At 42.7% G+C, this 23,533-nt stretch overlaps 1 protein-coding gene across 4 annotated transcripts in view; it reads right to left on the reverse strand.

The window, feature by feature from the left end:
- BLM (BLM RecQ like helicase) overlaps window positions 1-23,533 on the reverse strand; it is a 90,778-nt gene that overhangs the window by 6,322 nt on the left and 60,923 nt on the right. For 2 of the 4 annotated variants that reach the window (XR_014313129.1, XR_014313130.1), the window contains exons 15-19: window positions 17,899-18,094; window positions 15,155-15,345; window positions 11,317-11,464; window positions 3,329-3,528; window positions 2,619-2,807 (exon numbers count right to left, since the gene is read on the reverse strand). Coding sequence is in view for 2 of the 4 variants with exons in the window: in XM_082736134.1 (XP_082592260.1) it covers window positions 2,619-2,811; window positions 3,329-3,528; window positions 11,317-11,464; window positions 15,155-15,345; window positions 17,899-18,094 (928 nt within the window). In the remaining 2 variants the exon portion in view is untranslated. Of the gene's footprint in view, window positions 1-2,618; window positions 2,812-3,328; window positions 3,529-11,316; window positions 11,465-15,154; window positions 15,346-17,898; window positions 18,095-23,533 lie in introns of all 4 variants that reach the window. The other 2 variants (XM_082736134.1, XM_082736133.1) reach the window with 1 other exon arrangement.

The raw sequence follows: 23,533 nt of genomic DNA on the forward strand, positions 1-23,533 counted from the left end.
GCCCATCAGTCTTGCAGCTAGACAAGCCTGTCGTTTTAAAGACTGCTCTGGCTGCCGCATGGAAAATGACCTGTCAGGGAGAGAGGAAACTGTGACCGGGCAGGAGCCCCTTCGGGAGCAGGCCAGGATGCGGGAACTACAGTCGGGCAGGGCACGTGGACGGAAGAGAGAGATCCACATTTCAGAGGCTGGGTCTGTGGGATTTGTCGAGGCACTGGCTCTGGGGAGTGAGGAAGTGACAATTCCTACTCTTTGAGCAAATAAAGGGCAGATCTCAAATTTGTAATTTTCACATAATTTCTGTGTTTAGAGGAAAAGGAAGAGACCTGTGGGACAGACCAGTAGGTTTATGGAGGGTTAATGAAAGATGACGTTGGGCAGGCAAGCAGAAATCTGTCCCTCTTCGAGAAACTGGTGGCGTTTCAGTGAACTTTGTGGAAGATTAAATGTGTCTCCTATTCCTATCTGGAGTTAGAGACCAGGCAGGGAACTCACTAATAGCCTAGGCACAAAATACTGTATTTTCTTGACATGTACTGCTCCACACTGTGCCATTCCCAAGGTCCAGATGCATCCGACAGGGGCCGCTGGCCGAACAGCTGCCACCACCCATGTGTGTGAGGCCTCGTCCCGGCTGGCCGTGCTGTGGGCGCCTCAGCAGTGTCCTGAGTGCCCCACGCAATGTTGGTCAGAAGATTAGACTGTGAAGACGCTGGAGAAGTGACCGTGATGCAGAAAAGCTCAGGGTCATGGGGAAGGGATTTGGCATGAATAAAGCAGGTATCTGCCTTTGAGGAAAAGGCCACGATTCCATGAGCCACAACCAAGTGCTTAACAGGACCTGAAAAGGATGCCCGTAGCCAATGGGGCAGCAGGACATCTGCGTCCCCGAGAGCTGTGCGGCCTCCTGCAGATGCTTTCTGGCACCCTTGGAGAAACGCCACCATCACATCAGAGTAGCTGACTGGCGGATTTGGTTAAATTGCTGGGGAGAAGAGTGGAGTGCTAAAAAGGCTGTGCCACTAACACTCTCAACGACACAAGGGAGGGGCGCCTGCATGGCTCAGTGGGTTAAAGCCTCTGCCTTCAGCTCAGGTCATGATCTCAGGGTCCTGGGATTGAGCCCCACATCGGGCTCTTTGCTCGGCAGGGAGCCTGCTTCCCCCTCCCTCTTTCTCTGCCTGCCTCTCTGTCCACTTGTGATCTCTGTCAAATAGATAGATAAAATCTTAAAAAAAAAAAAAAAAAAAAAAAAAAGACACAAGGGAAAGACACATATAGCCAAGGCCACAAATGGTTCCCGAGAGTCAGGTTTTGGATATGAATTTCTCTAAGTACCTAAATCAACTTGCTATGATTTTATGCGATTTTTATATATGCACAGAGTTATATATAATAAGAAATCTGTATTTAAGTAAATCAGAAACAATTTTTTCCATAAAAGCACTGTGTCACTGTTTAATTACCACAATGTTTTCTCTCTTAATAGTCCAGAAAATAGCAGTCTCTGAAAACAGACAGCATCTCAGAGCTGATGAGACGCTGTGATGACCCAGGGTGGTAGGAATGGGAACAGAAGAGAGAGGAGGTGTGGATCATGAGATTTTATGAAGGAAGAATGCAGAAGGCAATGTGTACATTAACCAGTCAACTATGTGAGGGACTTACTTTACTTCCCAGGGGCTTTCTTATTAGGATTCTGGGTGGAGCTGTCAGAAGCTATGGAAATGACTATGGTCGTAATAAATAGCTATGGAAATAACTTAGGTCAGCTGAACTCAAGATAAGCAGTGTGCCAGATCTGGGTTCAAAGAAGCATGAAACATAAGGAATGTAGCTCCTCATTGCATAGACATCCGTACTTAACATAGCCAAACATCATAAAGCAGGCAGATAATGAAGACAAAATCAATGAGTGACACAGCAGGTATTACAGATTACAATTATCCACATCCTAACATCCAGCATTAGAGGGAGAAGTATAAAATTAAAATTATACTGTGTCCAAATAACATAGTACTGTATATGTCTTATTATTATTATTGTTTAAAAAGATTTTATTTACTTATCAAAGAGAGACAGCACAAGCTAGGGGAGCAGCAGGCAGAGGCAGAGGGAGAAGCAGGCTCCCTGCTGACCAGGGAGCCTCATGCAGGACTTGATCCCAGGATCCTGGGATCGTGACATGAGCTGAAGGCAGCAGCTTAACTCACTGAGCCACCCAGGTACCCCACTGTATATATCCTAAAGACCGTATTTCATCTCAAGTTTAAGTTGCTTCTTTGAGGGACACCTGGGTGGCTTAGTGGGTTAAAGCCTTGGCCTTCAGCTCAGGTCATGATTCCAGGGTCCTGGAATCGAGCCCCGAATCGGGCTCTCTGCTCAGCAGGGAGCCTGCTTCCTCCTCTCTCTCTCTGCCTGCCTCTCTGACTGCTTGTGATCTCTGTCTGTCAAATAAATAAATAAAATCTTTTTAAAAAAAGTTGCTTCTTTGAGCTTTCAATTTAGAGATTAAAATAACGAAAATAAACCAAGCAAGATCTATGCTCTTAATGTTCCTTAGCCAGATTAACTTTTGGCTTATTAATTCATGCCACGTAACAGAAGACCATACGTACCTGCAAGCTTCTTGAGAGTGACAGTATTAAAGATATTAAAGTAGTGGACACCAAAAACTTTTCCCAGAGATTTGCAGACTTCTGTCAGTTCTCCAAGACATTTCTTCACCACCTCTTCCCTTTGAGATATCTTTGCTTCTAAAGCTTTCTGTTTTTTCACACTGCTGGAATTTTCTGTTTCCATAAAGTCTACCTTTGTGAGAGAGAAAGTGATCACAGGAGTGGGTACACGCACACTTGTATCCAAATATAAGCTTCATTTAATTCTTACTTGCATTTGCATGTTTTTTTTTTTTTCCTTTTTTTTTTTTTTTTTTTTTTGGTATTTCTGTTATGCCAAGCAGCTATAGCAAACGCCTCACGAACAAGGGCTGTGGATTCCTCATCTTTCCATCTCCAGTGCCTGGCACAGAACAGCTTCTTGATAAATGTTTACCTAATGAATGTATGATGATTCAGAGACCAGACGACCCAACGGAATTCGCTCTGACAGCTACTACATTACTTGGGTTCGATTTTAAGCTCTTTCCAAATTAAGGGGAACAGAGTACATTCATGTAGGACAGTATATATAAATTCAATATCCATAAGCTTTGGAGAAGCCCCTCTAATTTGCAGTAGTTTGGAGAAGACCCTCTATTTTGCAGTAATATATTTTTGCCCACTCACTGTAAGATAATTAAATAAAATAAATATTTAAAATATCCTACCTTTAAATGCCCATTTAGGACAGTTTGGGCTTTATTTCCTGGCATCACATAGGCAATTGGTTGGTCATTGGCATTGATATATAAGTCTTCATCCAAAATCTTGTCAAGTATCAATTTTTTAAAAAGTCTTTCAGCATTGTGTCGTGAATAAGTAGATCCCTTTCCAAATATCCCCGACTGAATTTTTGCACTCTTACTCCCTGGTAAGGAGGCCCAAGGAGTTAGATTAGTAAATGTAGGTATGTCAGAAGCCTCCAGTAGGAGAGGCTGAAAAAGTCATTTATGGACAGGTCTGGATAAATGGAGTGGATAATCTGTGCCACAGGAAAGCCCATGGCACAAACATACCCATTTCCATAAAGTGAGAATATCTGAGTAGAACTCTAAAATTTCTACGGTTATATATACTTTTCCTCATCTTTTTATAACACAGATTGAACAAAAACAGCAGCAAAATAAAGCTTATCACTTTAGGATGTTGCACTTACAACTTCTAAAATTACATTAGAGCAAAGAAATCAAAGAGAGGGTTACATAACTCAAAGCACTTCGTATCTCTGTGCTACATTAAGATAACAGTGCATTACTGATCTCCTTACAGAAAAATTTGGACATTTTCACAAATGCTATCTCTGGTCCTGTACTGAAACTCGTGTGCGGTCCAATTATTTAAGCCCATTCTTTCTGTGACCCTCACGGAGGAAGCCTTGACAGAGTATAAAACAAAAACACATCACTCCAGGAGACTGCCTCCTTCCTTCCTCTTCGTATTGGTTGAAAGCACTGCACTGGCCTGGATATCTGGTCTCCTATCCAATCTGCTGTAATTATTATGTCTTCATTGTAAACATAATTTCATTACAGCAATCTACTTAAGAAGCCTCGTGATGCTGATTATAATCGGAATTTAACAGTTACTCTGTAAAGCTTTAGTTCTATTTTAAGAGTTCCAAATAATTACATTATTGTAAATGTCAGATGGCTTCTGGTCATCTATGCCCCATGATTCAAGGTTTCCTTCCTTCAAGTGGTTTGAATCCCTGAAATGTCACATCACAGGACCAGCCCTAGAGCTGGCAGTAACTAAGAAAGCTGGAAAAACAAATAAACAACAAAAAGGTGTGTGTGTGTGGGAGCTGCTTGTGAGTCTGAGCCCCAAACTGATTGTAGAGGTCACTAAAATAAATAAATAAATAAATAAATAAATAAAAGGCTAAACACAATCTTCTTAACATGAAAGAGATAGTGAGGAACTAGGTATGCCAGAACAATGTTTGATTCAGTAATCTTCCTGGGAATCTACATGAAACGAGCAATCACAGGTGCAGCTGAAGGTGTATTTAAAAGGCTATTTATCACATCATCATGTATAACAGAAAAACATGTCCTTAAATAAGACTAGTTAAGGGGCGCCTGGGTGGCTCAGTGGGTTAAGCCGCTGCCTTCGGCTCAGGTCATGATCTCAGGTCCTGGGATCAAGTCCCACATCAGGCTCTCTGCTCGGCAGGGAGCCTGCTTCCTCCTCTCTCTCTGCCTGCCTCTCTGCCTACTTGTGATCTCTGTCTGTCAAATAAATAAATAAAATCTTAAAAAAAAAAAAATAAGACTAGTTAAAATACAGCTCATCAATATGATAAAATATAAATTACTAAAAGCTAGAATAAAAAAGTTAAATAATGCTTGTATCTTGTTATGTAGAAATGATATAAATTATATGTACAGTATGATAGATATGTGATTGTGAATAAATACACATTAAAATAATAGCGCTTTTTTCCCGAGTTAGTTTTATTTTCTACATATTGCAATGTGGAGTGATCACGCATCACTCCTGTAATACATTATTTTATCTGCAACCTCTTGTTCCTCCTGACCCTGAATGAGGTCCAAACTCAAAGGCAAGAATCCAGACCGGGGGTGTGTGGTGGGGGACGGGCGCCTGGGTGGCTCAGTCAGTTAAGTGTCTGCCTTCATCTCAGGTCATGATCTCAGGGTCCTGGGGAGTCCTGGGATCCAACCTCACATGGGCTCTGTGCTCAGCAGGGAGTTTGCTTCTCCTTCTTTGTCCCTCATGCTGTCTCTCTCAAATAAATACAATCCCCAAAACAAAACAAAACAAAATGCCCTGGTGGCTCAGTTGGTTAAGTGTCTGCCTTGGGCTCAGGTTATGATCCCGGGTCCTGGGATGGAGCCCAGAGGTGGGCTCCTTGCTGGGAGCCTACTTCTCCCTCTCCCTCTGCCCTTCCCCAGCTCATGCTCATGCTCTCTCTCTCTGCTTAAAAAAAAAAAAAAAAAAAAAAAAAAAAAAATTCAGAAAGGGAAGACCAACACTAACAGTTGCTTTTGTCTGGAGGAAAGAGCAGGTCCAGAAGGAAGAGCTGAGGAACTGAGTAAACCACATTCCTACACCAGTCTAGGCTATTAATGTTTAAAAAAATAAATGCACCTATTAATTGCTTTATCTATTTTTTAAATTAAAGTGAGGCATGTACATGGGAAAAATAAAATGTAGTACAGAAAGGTTTAGGATGAAAACCAACATTCCTCTGTCCCATCCTTCTTCCCTCCCCCATCTTCCACTCTTTTGGAAAGCAATCATTTTTTTTTTTTTTAAAGATTTTATTTATTTATTTGACAGAGATCACAAGCAGGCAGAGAGGCAGGCAGAGAGAGAGAGAAGGAAGCAGGCTCCCGGCTGAGCCAGAGAGCCCGATGCGGGGCTCGATCATGACCTGAGCCGAAGGCAGCGGCCCAACCCACCAAGCCACTCAGGCGCCCCTTTTTTTAAATTTTAATTTTCAGTAATCTCAACCCCCAGTGTGGGGCTTAACTCAGGACCCTGAGATCCAGAGTTGTGCTCTTCCTGGGGTGCCTGGGTGGCTCAGTGGGTTAAGTGTCCGATTTCGGCTTAGGTCATGATCCCAGGGTCCTGGGACCGAGCGCCACACTGGGATCCCTCCTCTGTGGGGAGCCTGCTTCTCACTCTGCCTGCTGCTCCCCTGCTTGTACTCTCTCTTCTTTGTCAAATAAAATAAAACCTTAAAAAAAAATCTCTATCTATCTATGTATGAAAATGAGTTGTGCTCTTCCCTATTGCTCCAGTTGGGTGCCCAAAGCAGTAATTTTTTTTTTTTAAGATTTTATTTATTTGAGAGAGAGAGAGACAGCGAGCACGTGAGCATGGTGTGCAGGCAAGGCCAAAAGCGTGGGGAGGAGCAGAGAGGTATGGAAAGCAAGAAGGAAAGACTCCCTAGCAGACTCAGGAGCCCATCTTAGGGCCCTGAGATCAGGACCTGAATGGAAACAAAGAGTCAGGTGCCTAACCAGCTGAGCCAGCCAGGCACCCTGGCAGAGTCCTCTTTTTTGTTTTTTAAAAAAGATTTTATTTATTTGTGAAAGAGAGAGAGAAAGAAAGAGAGCACAAGCAGGGAAGTGGTAGGCAGAGGGAGAAGCAGGCTCCCCCCTGAGCAAGAAGCCACACACGGGACTTGATCCCAGGACTCTGGGATCAAGACCTGAGCCAAAAGCAGACGCTTAGCAACTGGGCCACCCAGGCATTCCCAGAGTCTTGTTTTAAATAGCTTTTGTTTTCAGCTCTTCCCGTGGCCACCTCCACAAGGAACTCAAAACTCTTGCTGTCACTCCCCCAGCCAGCTCTACCACCTGCCATTTACCCATGACCCCCCACCCTGCTATGAAAGATGAGGTTTCATCTCATGGACACTACTCCCTACACTTCACCTCGACCCAAACTTGGCTAGTTATATAATATGGGTTAATCTACTGATAATTTTGTAACTTTAGTTTTATTTATTTTTAAAAGATTTTATTTATCTGACAGAGAGAAAGAGAGAGAGCACAAACAGGGGAATTGGCGAGCAGAGGGAGAGGGGGAAGTAGGCTCCCCTCCAAGCAAGGAGCTTGATACAGGGCTTGATCCCAGGACCCTGGGATCATGACCCAAGCCAGACGCTCCACCCAGATGACCCTATTTTGTAACTTTAGACAGAACTTCTGGTTCCTCTCTACCTTTTACATAAGAGGTTATTAGCACCCCAAGCCTTCCGAGTGCTCCCCCTTTTGTTTATTGTACCTTTATTTTTACATCATTAAGATGAACACATCTTGTCTTGTTCCCTAAATGTATTTCAGTCCATACGTTGCCTCTAACTGTTGCAGTTTGTCAGCAGTGTTTATGATAGGTTTCCTTCCCCACACAGAAGGTCCTGACTCCTGTGTAACCCTCAAGAGAATGTCTACCGCACCCAGAAGACTGGATTGCTTTCGGGGGCTTATCAATTACTCAAAATTGTATAACAACTTCCCTTGTTTTACATTTGACCTTGGCTCTCTTTGTATAATCTTTCCCATGGGATTTCTAAACGTCTTTCTCCTTCTGTTGAGAATTAACATTTGCATTCTTTACTGTCATAAAAAAAATTTCATTTCTTATTCCTTCTCACATTGCTTGGGACCTGTTTTTCTTGACTTTGTTAAAACCTGTACGGACAGCTTACTGGACCTGCTACATACCCGTGGATCCGGGCCTCCTTCTCTCTGGACCCATGGGTCAGCTCCTCTGTTTATGGTATCACTCTCTTTGCCTTCTGGGCTCTAGTCACTGATATTAATCGCAGGTTTGGCTTTGGTTTCTTTCTTCCAAAGTTTTCAGGATTATCTCGGAATGGGTCCAGAATATGCCACTGTGGCATAAAAATTATTTTGAGCAGAAGGCATAAGAGTTCCTGGAACCTCTTATCTGCAATAAAAAAGCAGACACCCCCCCCCCCCAATTGTCATAAATTCTCTCCCTGGAAGCAACTGAAGAAGACTGATTCTTACTTATCATCACGGATGAGAAGTCTCCATACCATTCCTAAACACTGTAACAAAACTATCCTATCTCCCTCTCATCTATTCTCCTAAGGGCCCTTATCTTTCCAAAACACCATTTGTTTTCCCATAAGTGTTCTTCTCCCCCTCCCTTTCCATTTTTTTCCCCCTCCCTTTCCATTATTAAGATGGTATATAAGCCTCAATTTTAATTGGTCCTTTTAGTCACATTTTTATGAAATCTGTCTTTTGTCAGTTTAATTCACAGGCCCCCAACCACTAAATCTAACAGGATGGAGGAAAAGTTTTTCCTCCCCAACATCATTTTATTCTTGTTATTCTCAAATCTCATAAAGCATCTCCTTTGGCATTCAGTGGACGTTTTAATCTGAAGGTCTTTTTCTCTTTCACTCAGGGATATTTTCTCTTATCATTGATTTGATAACTCCATCTCTTTATTTTCTAATTCAAAAATTTTTTGTCAGATTTCACATCTCCTAAGAACTAACCTATATTTTTCCTTATATTTTCCATATATCTTTTTGCTTAGGTCTTAGAAAACGCTGACATTACCTTTCAACATTTTCACTAAACTTACTTTGTCAATCATTAAAAAAAATTTTTTTTAAAAAGATTCTATTTATTTATTTGAGAGAGAGAGAGAGAGAGCACAAACCAGGAAGTGAGGCAGAGGGAGAGGGAGAAGCAGGCTCTCGCCTGAGCAAGAAGCCCGATGTGGGGATCAAACCCAGGACCTGGGATTGTGACCTAAACTGAAGGCAGGATAGTTAACCCACTGAGCCACCGAGGTGCTCCAGTCATTTAAATTTTTTTTTTAATTTTGTTTATTTATTTATTTGACAGACAGAGATCACAAGTAGGCAGAGAGGCAGGCAGAGAGAGAGGAGGAAGAAGGCTCTCTGCTCAGAGAGCCTGATGTGGGGCTCGATCCCAGGACTCTGGGATCTTGACCTGAGCCGAAGGCAGAGGCTTTAACCCACTGAGCCACCCAGGTGCCCCTCATTTAAAAATTTTAACAGCTCTTGGAACGCCTGACTGGCTTAGTCGGAGGAGCCTGTGACTTCTGATCTCAGGGTTGTAAGTTTGAGCCCCATGTTGGATGCAGAAATTACTTAAAAATAAAAAATTAAAGAGATGAATAAATAAAAATTTTAACAGTTCTTTTTCATTCTTTGTTTCTTTTCTGTAACATTCTATTGTTACTTAAGTCTTGGTGAAGATTCTAAATTAGGAGTTTCTCCTCTATACCTCCTAAAGCTACTGCTTACTTTCTAAATTTTCTTTATCCCCAGGGTCAAATAGTTACTTGGTTTCTCTTGGTTGTCAAGTTGTACTTAACCTTCAGGGATCAGGTTAAACTTTTAAGGTGGATTTCCTCTGTTACTTAAAAAAAAATTTTTTTAAAGCTTTTATTTACTTATTTTGGTGAGAGGGAAGTATGAGTGCACGGTGGGGAGGAACAAAGGGAGAGAGAATTTTACGCAGACTCCCCACTGAGCTCACAGCCTGACACGGGGCTCGATCTCATGACCCTGAATTCACGATCTGAGCCGAAACCAAGAGTCAGATACTTAACTGACTGAGCCACCCAGGTGCCCTTCCTCTGTTATTTTCTATTTCCCCTCAAATTCCTCCCCTGAATGGGAATATTCAGGTTTGCTTTAGGGTGAGTGGGTGGGCTAGGTGGTCCCCAAATCCTACTCAGGGGTTCTGGCCCCTAACTCAGCTTCCCTTCTATTCCTCACAGTGTTCATTTTTGTTCTAGAATCAATTTCAGGCTGGCATTTGATGCAGTTCTTTCCTCCTATTTCTGGCTCCCCTGCTTTCTTCACTCTCATCCCGTGGACCTGTAGACTCACTCTGAGGCCTGATAATGGAATTCTGCCTGGTCAAGCACCACCCCCTGCCACGATTCTCACTTTACATTCATTCTGCAGGTGGCTTACTGTATTTCATTCCACTTGTCACCATGTTTCTATCTATTTCCTAAAAGATTTGAAATATCTTGAATCTGGTGATGTCTCTTCTCTGGTTCTCTTTGCCTCAATGAAGTGAATCCTCATTTTGTTTCCTATTATTTAAATAGGGCCTCTAACAAACAAAGAAGAAGGTATCCTTTTGCTCAAGCTGCCATCTGGAACTGGAAATCACTCAATAGGTAATTTTCTTTCTTTTTTTTTTTTAAATTTTATTTATCTATTTGACAGACAGAGACCACAAGCCGACAGAGAGGCAGGCAGAGAGAGAGGGAGAGAGAGGGAGAGGGAGCCTGTTGGCTCCCCACTGAGCAAAGAACCCGATGCGGGGCTCGATCCCAGGACCCCGGGATTATGACCCGAGCCGAAGGCAGAGGCTTTAACCCACTGAGCCACCCAGGCGCCTCTCAACAGGTAATTTTCCAAGCAAGTTATATTTCACTCATTCAGATGAAATTGTATATGCTTTAATATTTTCTTTGTATTTATTATTACTATTATCTTTATAGTCGTATAGTTGACATATAATATTTCATCAGTTTCAGCTGTACAACACAGTGATTCAACAATTCTGTACGTTATGTATGCTCGGCAGTCATGTTATCACAATGTCACCAACGACATTTCCTATCCTGTCCTTCTCATTCCCATGACATACTCACTTCATAACTGGAATTTTGTACCTCTTAATCCCCTTCATCCATTATGCCCTATTATTTGCTTTTCTGAATGTGAAAACCTCACATTAGGAACATATAAATTCTATACAACAATTGTTACAATTCATTAAAGCTAACTTTCTTTCATTACTCGAAAAAGTTTTATTCTGAAATCTTTAATTTCTATAAGAAAACAGGCAAGAGAGATTTTTTTCTATGTACTTGTGATAAATTCTTTAGATGTTCAATTTTATTTTTAAAAATATTTATTTATTTTTAAGAGAAAGAGCGCATGCCTACACGAGCGAGCACACAGAGGCAGAGGGAGAGGTAGAAGCAGGCTCCCCACTGAGCAGGGAGCCTGATGCGGGGCTCAATCCCAGGACTCTGGGACTGTGACCTGAGCCAAAGGCAGATGCTTAACAGACTGAGCCACCCAGGTGCCCCTAGATGTTCAATTTTAATTGTTATAACTCAAACAATAAAAAAGATAACTTACCCAAGAAAATGTCGACGAGCATATTCATAGTAAATCTCCCAGAAGGACCCATGTGGTTTTTATTTCTTGTTCCTTGTGATGAACTATGTTCTTGAACAAATCTTACAATATTTTTTACATCATCGGTCACATCTCTTGTCTTATAATCCTGTGAGTAAGAAGAGATTACCTTCTGCTGTAATTAAGATGATACTGAGATCACTAGGGTTTCATACTGTGATAGTCTCATAACAAACAATTTCCAGTCCAAAACCAAGATCCAAACCCAAACTTCAAATGTTCTTTCTTTTCTAAGCTCTTACATTAACCTTAACCTTGTGTCTAGGACATTAGCACGACCACATCTATGTCATTACTGGGTTATAGACATACATCTCAGTCTTTCAAATGCCCAACAGCATGCTGTGGGGAGGAATATCCTTTCTTCCTTTTCAAGCCCTTCACACCCTCTAGATCAGTGCTCTGACACTTAGATGGTGATTCCTGGGATAAAAACACTGTCCAACCATGCAAATCTGGGAGTTCTGATCGCTTATGGGGTTTGATCGCTTATGGGGTGTCACAGTCAACCCTTTTAATGATCTCCTGTTAAAGTTTCCTTTTTCCTTCTCCTCACTGGTCTGAAAACTCAGTTTACTTTTTAAAGCCCCCATTACTGTATGATCTGTCTGCTTTCTTTTAGCCTAGATCTCCAAACTAGCAATACTAACCAGCCACTGTTCTAAAAAGCAGCATCATACTTCTGGCCTCGGTCTACGGAGCCTCCTCACGGTCTAACCCTTGTTCTTCTGCCACAATCTCACGACCTCAAGACTAACAGGTTTCTGGTCTTATTCTAACAGCTGGTATTGATTCTGAGACTCTATCCAGAACCATCACAAAACAGTGCTCTGTCATTCTCTCCAACACCATCCCTGCCCTAATTCTTGGTGACTCAGGGGACAGATGATCCTCCCATCTTGGCCTCTGGCATCTTGATTTCCTCTGCCCCAGTAACCCCATCTTCCACGTATGCCAGCCACTCCCTTGATCACACCTACCTCATTGGACTCACTAAAATCAGCAACCCCTTCATTCTCTGAATGCCCCTTCATGCCATCTCGTATATTCTGATTCCAACAGCCCACTGGGCCTGCCTATCCACTCATTCCCATCCTTGGATGCTCCCCTAAGTCAGCTTGGATTCCACAGCCCCTCATTACAATACTACCCTCATTACAATACTACCTCTCATGGGCCTTCAGCTTTGCCCTTAGGTCCATTCATCCCATTCATTGCTTGATGATACACTCAAGATTCAAGTCTTCACCACTCTGTGCCTAAACCGTGGCAGCTGACCTTGGCTGGAGACACACAAACAACCATGCTGAAAGTGTGTCCTTTCAACAAATGGCCACAGACCTCAAGCGGGCCCTCCAAGTGGCCGGATAATCATCACACACCCTTGGTGTCGCACTCCTCCGCCCTAGACAGGAGTCAGCACGCTATGGCCCATAAGCTGGATGCCTGTTTCCGTACGTCAAATTATACTGGGACACAGCCATGGAAAATCGATGTAGTTATTGTTTATGTCTGCTTTGGGGCTAAAAGGGCAGAGTTGAGTACTTGAGACAGAGCCTGTGATTCTAAGGCCCACGAAGCCTAAGTATGCACTCTGGCCCTTTAGATAAGGTTTGCTGACCGCTGTCCCAGATGACTGGACTACTACTTCACTTTCTCCTTTCTCTTCAGCTCCCTCTCTTGTCCTGACTGTCAGCTGACGACCTGGCCTGTTACTTCACTGAGAAACCTGAAATAACCACAAGAGAGCTTTCGCAAACTTCCCTCACAACACCTATCACCAGCAAACGTCCACAGTCCTCTCCGTCCTCGTGCTTAGAGATGAGCTCTCTCGGTTCCTGCCTGGAGGCAATCTCCGGATTCTCACACTAGATCCCTCTCCCCACAACCCCTACCTATCCAAGGATGTTGCTTCAGCAGCTCTCCCCATTCCTTACACATCAGCTTTCCATCCTAGGCAGGTACGTTCCTATCAGCACTAACGGATGTTACTTCTCCTGTCTTTTCCTGACTCCACTTCCCCTGCCAGCTGCTGTTACACTTCTCTGATCATCCTTGAAGCAAAACTTGAAAAAGTTCTGTATATTCATATATATATGAAAGCCTGCGGGTTTGTCCCTCTCTACTGGACCTGTCAGACAACTCCAGCCACGCTTCCTGCTGAAGCCAGTGGTGTCTTCTGGGCTCCTTCCCTACTCAGCTTAGCGGCAGCACTGGAGCAATGAGCACTCCCTCCTCCCTGAAATGCTTCCTGTATGGATTTCTGATCTTCCCCTTACCTTGCTAATTCTCTTTCTTGGTCTCCTTTCCTAGTCCCTCCTCTTCTCCTTAATCTCTTAATGTCCTGGAACTCAGTCATTCGGTTTTCTTTTCTTTGGCCTAACCTTATACCCCTGAAGATTTCATCTGCTCTTGTGGCTCTGAATACCATCTGTACGCCAACCACTCCTGAACTGGTAGGTACCACAAGCCCCTTTTCAGAATTTCTGAATCTAACAGATTTATCTAACTCAAAACACCCCAGACCGAACTGATCTGCCCTGCCAAACGGCCATCCCCAAGCCTTGTTGCTGAGGATCAGTCACACCACCCCTCCAGCTGCGGCTCTGGCCTGCCGCTTCCTTTTCCCCAACTGACTTTTAGCCCTGCTCGGCTACACGGGCTCCCTTTGCTATCCCTCAAATGCACAGGTATGCCCCCACATCTGGGAGCCCAGAATGCCCACGTCCAGGGAATGGCTCAGCTAAGTTCCTTTTCAGGTGTCCGTGGCTCAGACAGGCTGCATCTCTGTGAGGAGACTTCCCTGGGCCACCGCACCTGGTCCTGCTCCTGGCATCCCACTCACTGCGCCAGGCTCCCACACCGCTGTGCTTCCCGTGCCCTTATGCTGTCCATACTCAGCCTCCCTCCGTGGGAATGTAAGCCCCACAAGGGCAGGGATCTTTTTATTCTGTTCAGGGATGCATCCCAATCTCCTAGACCAGCGCCTGCCACACAGCAGGCACTCAACAAACGTTTGTGAAACAAGAACGGATACTGATCAGCAATGTCCAAGTAGAACTGGCCACGAATCCGCAGACCCAACCTTCTGTATTGGCTAGTGCCGCAGACCTCTGTGACTGTGCTTATCACATGCCATGTCTGTCCCCCTCCAGTCTATGAACAGGGTGCTCTTTTGTGAGTCCCCAGTAACTTGCACAGACATTTCAAATAATGTATCGAATATGAAAATGCTCTGTAAACTGTAAAGGATGGAGACATTAGAACATAGAATTACCATGAGAGGTAAAATTAAGTACCTAATGACTGAATTTAACTTCCCATGGTTATTTTTAGGGCAGACAAATGGCCATTAATTCTTCATAGTTTTTAAACAACCAATTTATATTATAACGTAATTGACCTGATTCGAACACACAGTATACTATTTATTATAATTCTTCAGAATGAGAACTTCAAATATATATTGAGATTTGAATCTACATATTCTCCTGCCCAAGTTGGATCTTTTTGGGTATTTACAGATGAATGATACTTCTAAAATATCCTATTGTACACATATATAACCTCAATATTTGGGATGGGTTCAGGGTATTTTTTATTCCACAGAATTACTATTAAATGTTTCTATTCCAAATTACCATGGGGAGGAAGCTACCTTTCCCTGGTTCAGTCCCTGAGGGCCCACTTAAGGTAACCTAACTTGTATCTAACTTTGTCGAATTAAAGTCTTGGCAATTTCCTGAATCACAAGGAACTTAAAACTTTCTTATTTTACCTTTGTTTTGCAGCAGTTATCACAAGAAACATCTGGGTACTTCTTACAAAAATCAGGATTAAATCCATTTTCACCAAAGTAAGCCAAAAGCTGTATTCTCCTGCATTCTGTTATATTTTCACAGTAATGCACCATACTGTACAAATTATTGAAGTGAGTCTCTCTGGTATGATGGTTTCCATCTTTTTCCACTAAAAGAGGTAAAGAACAAAATAAAAATACTTATTAGAGTAGAAAACAAGAAAATAACACAAATATTTGGAATAGATTCATATAACTTTAAATACTAATTGAAATAAAATTACTAATAGCACCATCTATCAGTATGACATCATTTCTATATTATGACAAACCATGTATTTATGTTTATCCCTCAGATTTCTAGTTTTATAGGAAGAAATGAAGAAATATAAAAAAATTTTCCCAATCTTCATGATTCCCAATGATGAAGATGTGAATCAAATTTACTGTATTTATCAGACAAGCACGCCGGCTCAGCTGGATGTTTGAAGTCAGCAGAGCAAAGCAACCATGGCAGTGGGCCAGCCCCCCCCAACCCCCGGTGCCTGGGATCAGAGTAGTTATGCCAGCGGTGCCAAAGCCACGTGCCAAGGAGCCCCGGGGTGCTGCAGTGAACTCACGGGGTGCTGGCAGGGTATTTTAAATTTAAGGGAAACAGTGATATTTGAACACCATACAAACTGCCACTCTGAGGTCATGCTGCCTATATTCCTTCCAATGCCATCTCTGTGAAACCGAAGTTTTGGCAGTTGCTGTGATAAATACAAAAACCTCCAGAAAAATCCATGTGAAACAGGAAATAAGGGTGGCAGTGTCTAATCTAATTTCAAGGCTTGAGAATCACACGCACATACTTTCCGTTTGTAAGCAACCTGAGGTTTGTTAAGAATGAAAATAAAACTTTTTTTTCTAGTTTATGAGTATTCTTTTTTTTTAATGTTGCTAAGTGTTTAAAACTTAAATGCTTATTGAATTATTTGGATCTAACTTAATATAGGCTCTGTTTAAAAACACAAATGGTCACGCTAAGTTGTTTTTTTTTTTTTTTAAGATTTTAGTTGACAGAAAGAGACACAGTGAGAGAGGGAACACAAGCAGGGGGAGTGGGAGAGGGAGAAGCAGGCCTCCCGCTGAGCGGGGAGCCCGATTCGGGGCTCGATCCCAGGACCCTGGGATTATGACCTCAGCCGAAGACAGATGCTTAATGACTGAGCCAGCCAGGTGCCCCATGTCACACTAAGTTTTAAAGTCTCACTTTTTTCACTGAAAATCATCTTTTTATTTTTTTTAAAGATTTATTTGAGAGAGAGAGAGAAAGAGCACGTGTGCGTGAGCACGAGAGGGAGAGAGGCAGGGTCTGATTGAACAGCAGACTCCCCACTGAGCAAGGAGCCCGATTTGGGGCTCGATCCCAGGACCCTTGGGACCATGACATGAGCTGAAGGCAGAGGCTTAACTGAGCCACCCAGGTGCTCTCACTGAGAATCATCTTAGTAGAGTGCAAGGGACGTGGGCTTTGGAGGTTAGACAGACCTGGGCACCATCAGGGCTCCATGACCTACCGGCTCTACATCTGCCGTGCTCCTGTGTAAAATGAGGACAGTAACAGTAGTACCTGTGAGGCCTGTTGTGAAGACTGGATGAAGGGATATAATCAAGCAGTTAAGACAGTGCATACAGTAGGTGCTAAACAACATCATCTATCTACCACCAGATTTGCAGTCCCCCTGGCCCCCAACTCCTACCACTACTGCTGCTCATCAGCGCTCTTGGAGGCAAGTTACAAAACCTTAAAGGAACTCCCTTTACCATGGGGTGAACGCCATCTCGAAAACCAGGGATGACAGGCACAAAAAGTGACCGGATATTTGGCACAGTGCCTGGTTAAGTGTCATACCTCACGTACAGTACCTGTGGCAGGATCCATTCAGAAGTGGTCTCAAAATAGTAAATTTATTTAGGAAATGTACTTAACTATCACGACTTAGTAGAAAAATGGACAAAGGGCACAACAAGATTCTAGAATATGAATTCACTTTAACCTGGCAAGTCTAGGTCCGGAAATTTATCCTAGATAGACAGCTGCACAAACGCCCACAGATATGTGCAACAGGTGCTCAGCACTGAACTGCTGATAACCGTGCAGAACAGCAAACACTCAAAGTCTCTCGTCCAAGAGGACCGGGGAAACGGACATGGAATGCAATGCAGTCGAACCACACGTTATCAGTCGGAGTCTTAATTACATCCTAGTGTAGACTGATAACAAACTGTATGTCTACATATAATATAATCCCAAGCACAAATGGCAAAATATATGCATTTGGCAGGGATAAACACCAAATATAGGATATTGCTTCTCTCTGATGGGCGAGTGGAGGGCTGGGGAAGGGGGGCAGTTATTTCCGAACCCGGTGGTGAGGGTTCATTCTTTTTCCCATTCTACTGTTTCTGCATGTTTGAAATACGAGTTACATGCAAGCACGCACGGAGAGGTAGGATCTAGAAGGCTACACGGGAAGCCAAAAGCTGGAATGACTTTCTAGGGCCAGACTGTGTGCAAGGCATGATCTGGACATTTTCCACCGTGTCCATGTCTACATACACACGTCCACACCATTTGAGTTTTACATGACAAGCCTGTGTAACACTTGTATAACTATTTAAAGAAAGCCAGCAGCAGATGCTCCCGGGAGACCATAGGGGCCCGGGGCTTGGCTTACTCAGGATGAGTCTCTTCAGCCGGGTCACGTCGTGGTAGGTGTAGAAGAGCAGGCAGTGCGACGTCTCCCCATCTCTCCCAGCTCTGCCGGACTCCTGGTAGTAGCCCTCCACAGATTTAGGGAGAGATGCATGGATCACGAACCGCACGTCAGGTTTGTCGATCCCCATTCCGAATGCTATTGTTGCACAGATAACCTGAGGAAACAGCACATACCTCTTAGGCTCAGAACAGATGGAAAGGGACATTTTAGTAGCAGGCACCTCGAAAAGCTCTCTTCTCCACTTTATCCCGCAATCTAGTATCTTAACTTGGTCCCATTATTGAGGATGACTAATGTGAGGTCTTCCTATGGATAATCTGCAATCCTAGGAAGGTCCGAGAAGGTGAAGAGGAGCTCGCGGTGGCAGGCACTTTCTTGTGGGATCTGGCATCATGGAAGGGGCCAGAATCAAGAGCCATCATGTCTTGGGGGGGTGGCCACTGCTTGCTCTCTTATGTTGCTGATATGGAGGCATGAGGGGCACTGTCACAAACTAGTGTTCCCAGGGCTTTTGCTCCCAGATGTCACCAATGCCAGCTTTTCTGATGCTTTGGGGACAATGGCATTCTCATCTGCCCCCGTGCTTACCATCTGTGCTCCCAGTGGGAGCAGCTGACGGATCACACACGGGCTCCTTTTCCTCAACAGCTGATTTCAAAGGAAAAACTGGTGAAATTTTTATTGGAACTCACGTGGGTGAAAGTCTGAGAGGTGCTTCTACTACAAAAAATATTGCAGACTGTGGGATTAGCCTATGCAAATTACTTAGGACAGGAAAGGTGGCAGTTAAATTTCAGGAGCTTCATAAATCCGCTTTTAGTAAAAAAAAAAAAAAAAAAAAATCATTTTCAAGAATATCCATTTTAGTTGCAAATGTAGGACTTATTAACCCAGACAAAACCATTACATCTCCAGCTTTATTATAGAAATAAAGCTGCAAGACACCCCCCCCCACCTTCAAGAAAATAAATAGCGGCTGTAAGAACAGTATTTCAAAAGCAGCGGAACTACCTGGCAGCCAGACAGAGGCTGAGGACATGGTCTCAGTGACCGAGGACCAGGGTGAGCAAGTGCAGGCCATGGAGAACATGGCCAGCAAACAGGCGTGCTTGGTGGCACTGAGGATGGCTGTGGCCTCATCAGCCCTCTAAATTTATGGCACTTTGATGGAAGGAAGTGTCCTTGGAAAAGAGAAAGTCTGCTGGAGCCTCTAGTGGTGGAGAGCAGGTGGAGAGGCTGTGCGGAGAGGTGAGGCAGCCAGCAGGCCTGCTGCGTTCCAAGAAGTGGGATGCGGGTGCGGCTCCCCTGTTCGGGTGCAGAGTGCAGGCTCCCAGTGAGGTGACCCCAATGCCAACTCTCCCTCTGAAAGCCTTTACTTCGAGTCACTGGGAAAACTGGCTTAGTCAAGCTGTTACTTCCTTATTTCTGTTGCTTTTGAAACTTCAGACTATAATAATGTCTTTGTGGAGAAAAACAATGAGGTTTTAGTCTATCTTACAAGTCTAACAAGATCAAGGTTGTCCGGTGACTGTATAATTACACCTTGACTGTAAGGATTAGCCAGTCTGAAAACAGAAACAAAAACGCACCCATTTTCTTAAACTGTATTTTTGATCAAAGTGTTTTATGTACATATATACAGATATGTATATATGTGTGCATGGCTATTACAGAACATTTATACTATATTTAAGATTCAAAGAACTTACAAAGAACTGGCTTTTTTCCTTTTTTCTCATCTATTTTTCTATTCAAAAAAATTTTTAAAGATTTACTTATTTTTTTGAGAGAGAGCTAGAGAAAGCAGTGGAGAGGGACAGAAAGTGAGTATCTGCACTGAGCGCAGAGCCCAATGTGGGGCTTGATCCCAAGACCCCAAGATTATGACCAGAGAGCCGAAACCAAGAGTCAGACGCTTAACTGACTGAACCACCCAGGTGCCCCTCGATTTTTTTTTCTACAGCTGAGATTTCACACATTTAGGTTCCATTTGTCCCTGCGTTTCTCCATCCCTGGCATCTGAACATTTTCATATCATTATGAAATTCTTCATAAACCATTTTCTTTAAGATTTTATTTACTTAAAAAAAAAAGATTTTATTTACTTATTTGAGAGAGAGTGGAGAGAAAGTATGAGAGGGGGGTCAGAGGGAGACGCAGACTCCCCGCTAAGCAGGGAGCCCAGTGTGGGGCTTGATTCCTGGACTCCAGGATCATGATCTGAGGCAAAGGCAGAGGCTTAACCAACTGAGCCACTCAGGCACCTGCTTCATAAACCATTTTCTTTCTTTTTTTTTTTTTTGAAGATTTTATTTATTTGACAGAGATCACAAGTAGGCAGAGAGTCAGGCAGAGAGAGGAGGAAGCAGGCTCCCAGCCGAGCAGAGATCCCGACTCGGGGCTGGATCCCAGGACCCTGGGATCATGACCTGAGCCGAAGGCAGAGGCTTTAACCCACTGAGCCACCCAGGCACCCCATAAACCATTTTCAACACCAGGCATTCACTATAATGTACCCAGTCACTCTCTCAGGAAATTTAGGCTACTTACTATTAAGAATAACTCTATAGGGCACCTGGGGGGCTCACTCATTAAGTGTCTGCCTTTGGCTCAGGTCACGATCCTAGGGTCCTGGGATCAAGCCCCACATTAGGCTCCCTGCTCAGTGGGAAGCCTGCTTCTCCCTCTCCTATTCCTCCTACTGTGTTCTCTCTCTCGCTGGCTCTTTCAAATGAATAAATAAAATCTTAAAAAAAGGATAACACTATCATACAGTCAATGACACTGTAATAACTTTGTATGGTCCTAAGTGGTTGGTACAATTATTATGGCTGGCATTTCATAATGCAGAGTTGTCAGGTCACTCTGTTGTATACCTGAAAGTAACACAATACTGTATACACCAGGTATACTTCAATTATAAAAATCCCCAAAACCCATATAAACACTGATGTAAATTCCACACATGTGTTTCAGATCTGAGGCTCCTGGAACAGTCTGCCATATTCTTTTCCAGAAAGGCTCTCAGGAGCATTGCAGGAAATCACCTCTTAGAGCACTGTCCCCCACAGTTAATAAAAGTTTGCTAATACAGAAGTGAAAATGGTCTCTCACTAATTTGTTTGGATTCCTTTAATAATTAGCAAAGTTGCACATTGAAGAACAATTCTACTTAGCCTTTTGTGGCTCCATCTTTTCAAAATCTCTTGATAGCCTGGGGTAATTTACTATTTGAGACTTATGTTTTTCTCATTGAAGTTTGGGGATATTTTATTTGCAAAAGACATTATTTCCCTAGTTGTTTGTTCTTTGCTATTGCCTTTAGTTTTGTTCGACATAGAAGTGTTTAGTTATTTAGATTTTTAATCTTTCGAGCTCTTTTTAAGCTTAGGCTCTCTTCCAGCCAGAGTTCATACATTTAAAAATGCCAAAATTTTTATTTACCTGTGATTTTTTTTTTTAAAAAAGATTTTATTTATTTATTTGACAGAGAGAAATCACAAGTAGGCAGAGAGGCAGGCAGAGAGAGAGGAAGGGAAGCAGGCCCCCCGCTGAGCAGAGAACCCGATGCGGGACTCGATCCCAGGACCCTGGAATCACGACCTGAGCCGAAGGCAGCGGCCCAACCCACTGAGCCACCCAGGCGTCCCAACCTGTGATTCATTTTGATAGGAGGATCCAAAAACGATTCCCCGCCAGCAGGTAAGCGTACCACTAGTTGGATCATCCTTCTTTCCTCATTATTATTTTTTTTCAATAACATCCTTGCTACATACTGTTTTTACCTTTTTTATTTTTTTAAAGATTTGTTTATTTATTTCAGGAGAATCTCAAGCAGACTCCGCCCTGTGTATGGAGCCCTATTTGGGGCTTGATCTCATGATCAAGAAACCCAAGAGCTGGATGCTCAACTGACTGTACCAACCAGGTACTCCGTTTTACATGTTTTCCTGTCTAATCTGTGTCACTGATCTGTCTGTAATGTACTGCAAAGCCATCGTTCATGTGTTTTCATTTTCCTCCCAAATTCTTTCAGTTACTTTAACATGAATATTCTTCCAGGCAAACTTTAGAAAAAGTTTATCAAAGGGAAAAAAAAACACACTGGAATTTTGCTTATTGCAATATACAAATTAGGGAAAACTGACATCTGTGATTACTTGACTCAAGATACGCTGGTGATACATTTCTGGATGTGATCTATCTGAAAGTGCATTTCTGTTGTGCCCAGCATCTGTGACAATGAGCTGGCTATGAATCCTTCAATCCCAAGCTTTCCTCCTTTGATCCTAAAGACAGTGTGTTCCTGCTTTTACTATTTAATCAGACGGTCTCAGGCCTGCCTGCTTTTTATAGAGCACCCTACCTCTGTATCTTCGTGAGGATCATTTCTCTTAGCTCTCCGTAAACCAAACAAGGTGGTGAACTATGTCTACATAGTGACTCTGAGATAATGCTTTTAAATTTGTTAAATATTTGTTATGGATTCATTTGGAACACATCAGTCTACTGTATCTGCTTCAGCCATCCCCGTTTCTTCCTTGGATACAATGATTATTCTTAGGCTGACATTTTCAAGTTACTCACTACCTCACTGATGCAGATGTCTATACCAAGCTGAACCATTTGTGTCTTGATAATGATTCTACATGTTTTTTGCCTTTTGTGCATTTTCTTATCTAGATAAACTACATTTTTAAAAAATTTGTGCCTTCCTCTTAGCCTGTCATCTTATGGCAAAATACTTCTAATTCATATATACTGAGTATTCTGACACCTTTCCAAGGACAGTAGGCTAATATCCTCTAAGATTTTCTCCTGTTTTCTGTTACAAAATAATTTTGAGAGATGTTTTTCCCTGGAGTCTTTGGGATAATTTCTCTTTTTGTGAATTGAAAACTTCACAGGCTAAAAAAAAAGTTATTAGTTGTTTTTCTCAAATTCATCCTTGTATTTAGAGAGCTCTATCCAACACTGGCACCCGTCACCGTATAGGACGCCTAGAGTGTTCTTAGCTTCCTCCCTCTTGATCCATGTGGGTAAAAATCTATCATCTCGGAAATCTCAACACAATTAGTTATTAGGGAAATGAAAATTAAAATCACAATGAGATGTCATTTCACATCCCCCAAGATAGATATAGTAAAAAAATAAAGTAAAAAGTAGAAATAATAAGACAGAGACATTGGAACCTCATACATCACTGGTAGAAATGTAAAATTCTGTAGCTGCTTTGGAAAACAGTTTGGTAGCTCCTCAAAAAATTAAACAGAGAGTTACCATATGACTAAGCAATTCCACTCTTACGTATCTATCCAAGAGAACTGAAAATATGTTCATACAAACACATGTACACAGATGTTCACAGAAGCATTATTCCCAATAGCCAGAAAGCGGGTGCAACTCAATGTCTACCAACTGATGAATGGGTAACAAACGAGGATACAGCCATGCAATGCTATCCGGAGCACAAAGAGAAATGAAGGACTGATACATGCTACAACAAGATACACAATGCCTTGAAAACATTATACTAAGTAAGAGAAATGAGTCACAAAAGAACCCATAATGTATCATTTCATTTATATGAAAT

Source organism: Mustela nivalis (assembly GCF_964662115.1).
Source record: "Mustela nivalis genome assembly, chromosome: 6".
Lineage (NCBI taxonomy): Eukaryota > Metazoa > Chordata > Mammalia > Carnivora > Mustelidae > Mustela > Mustela nivalis.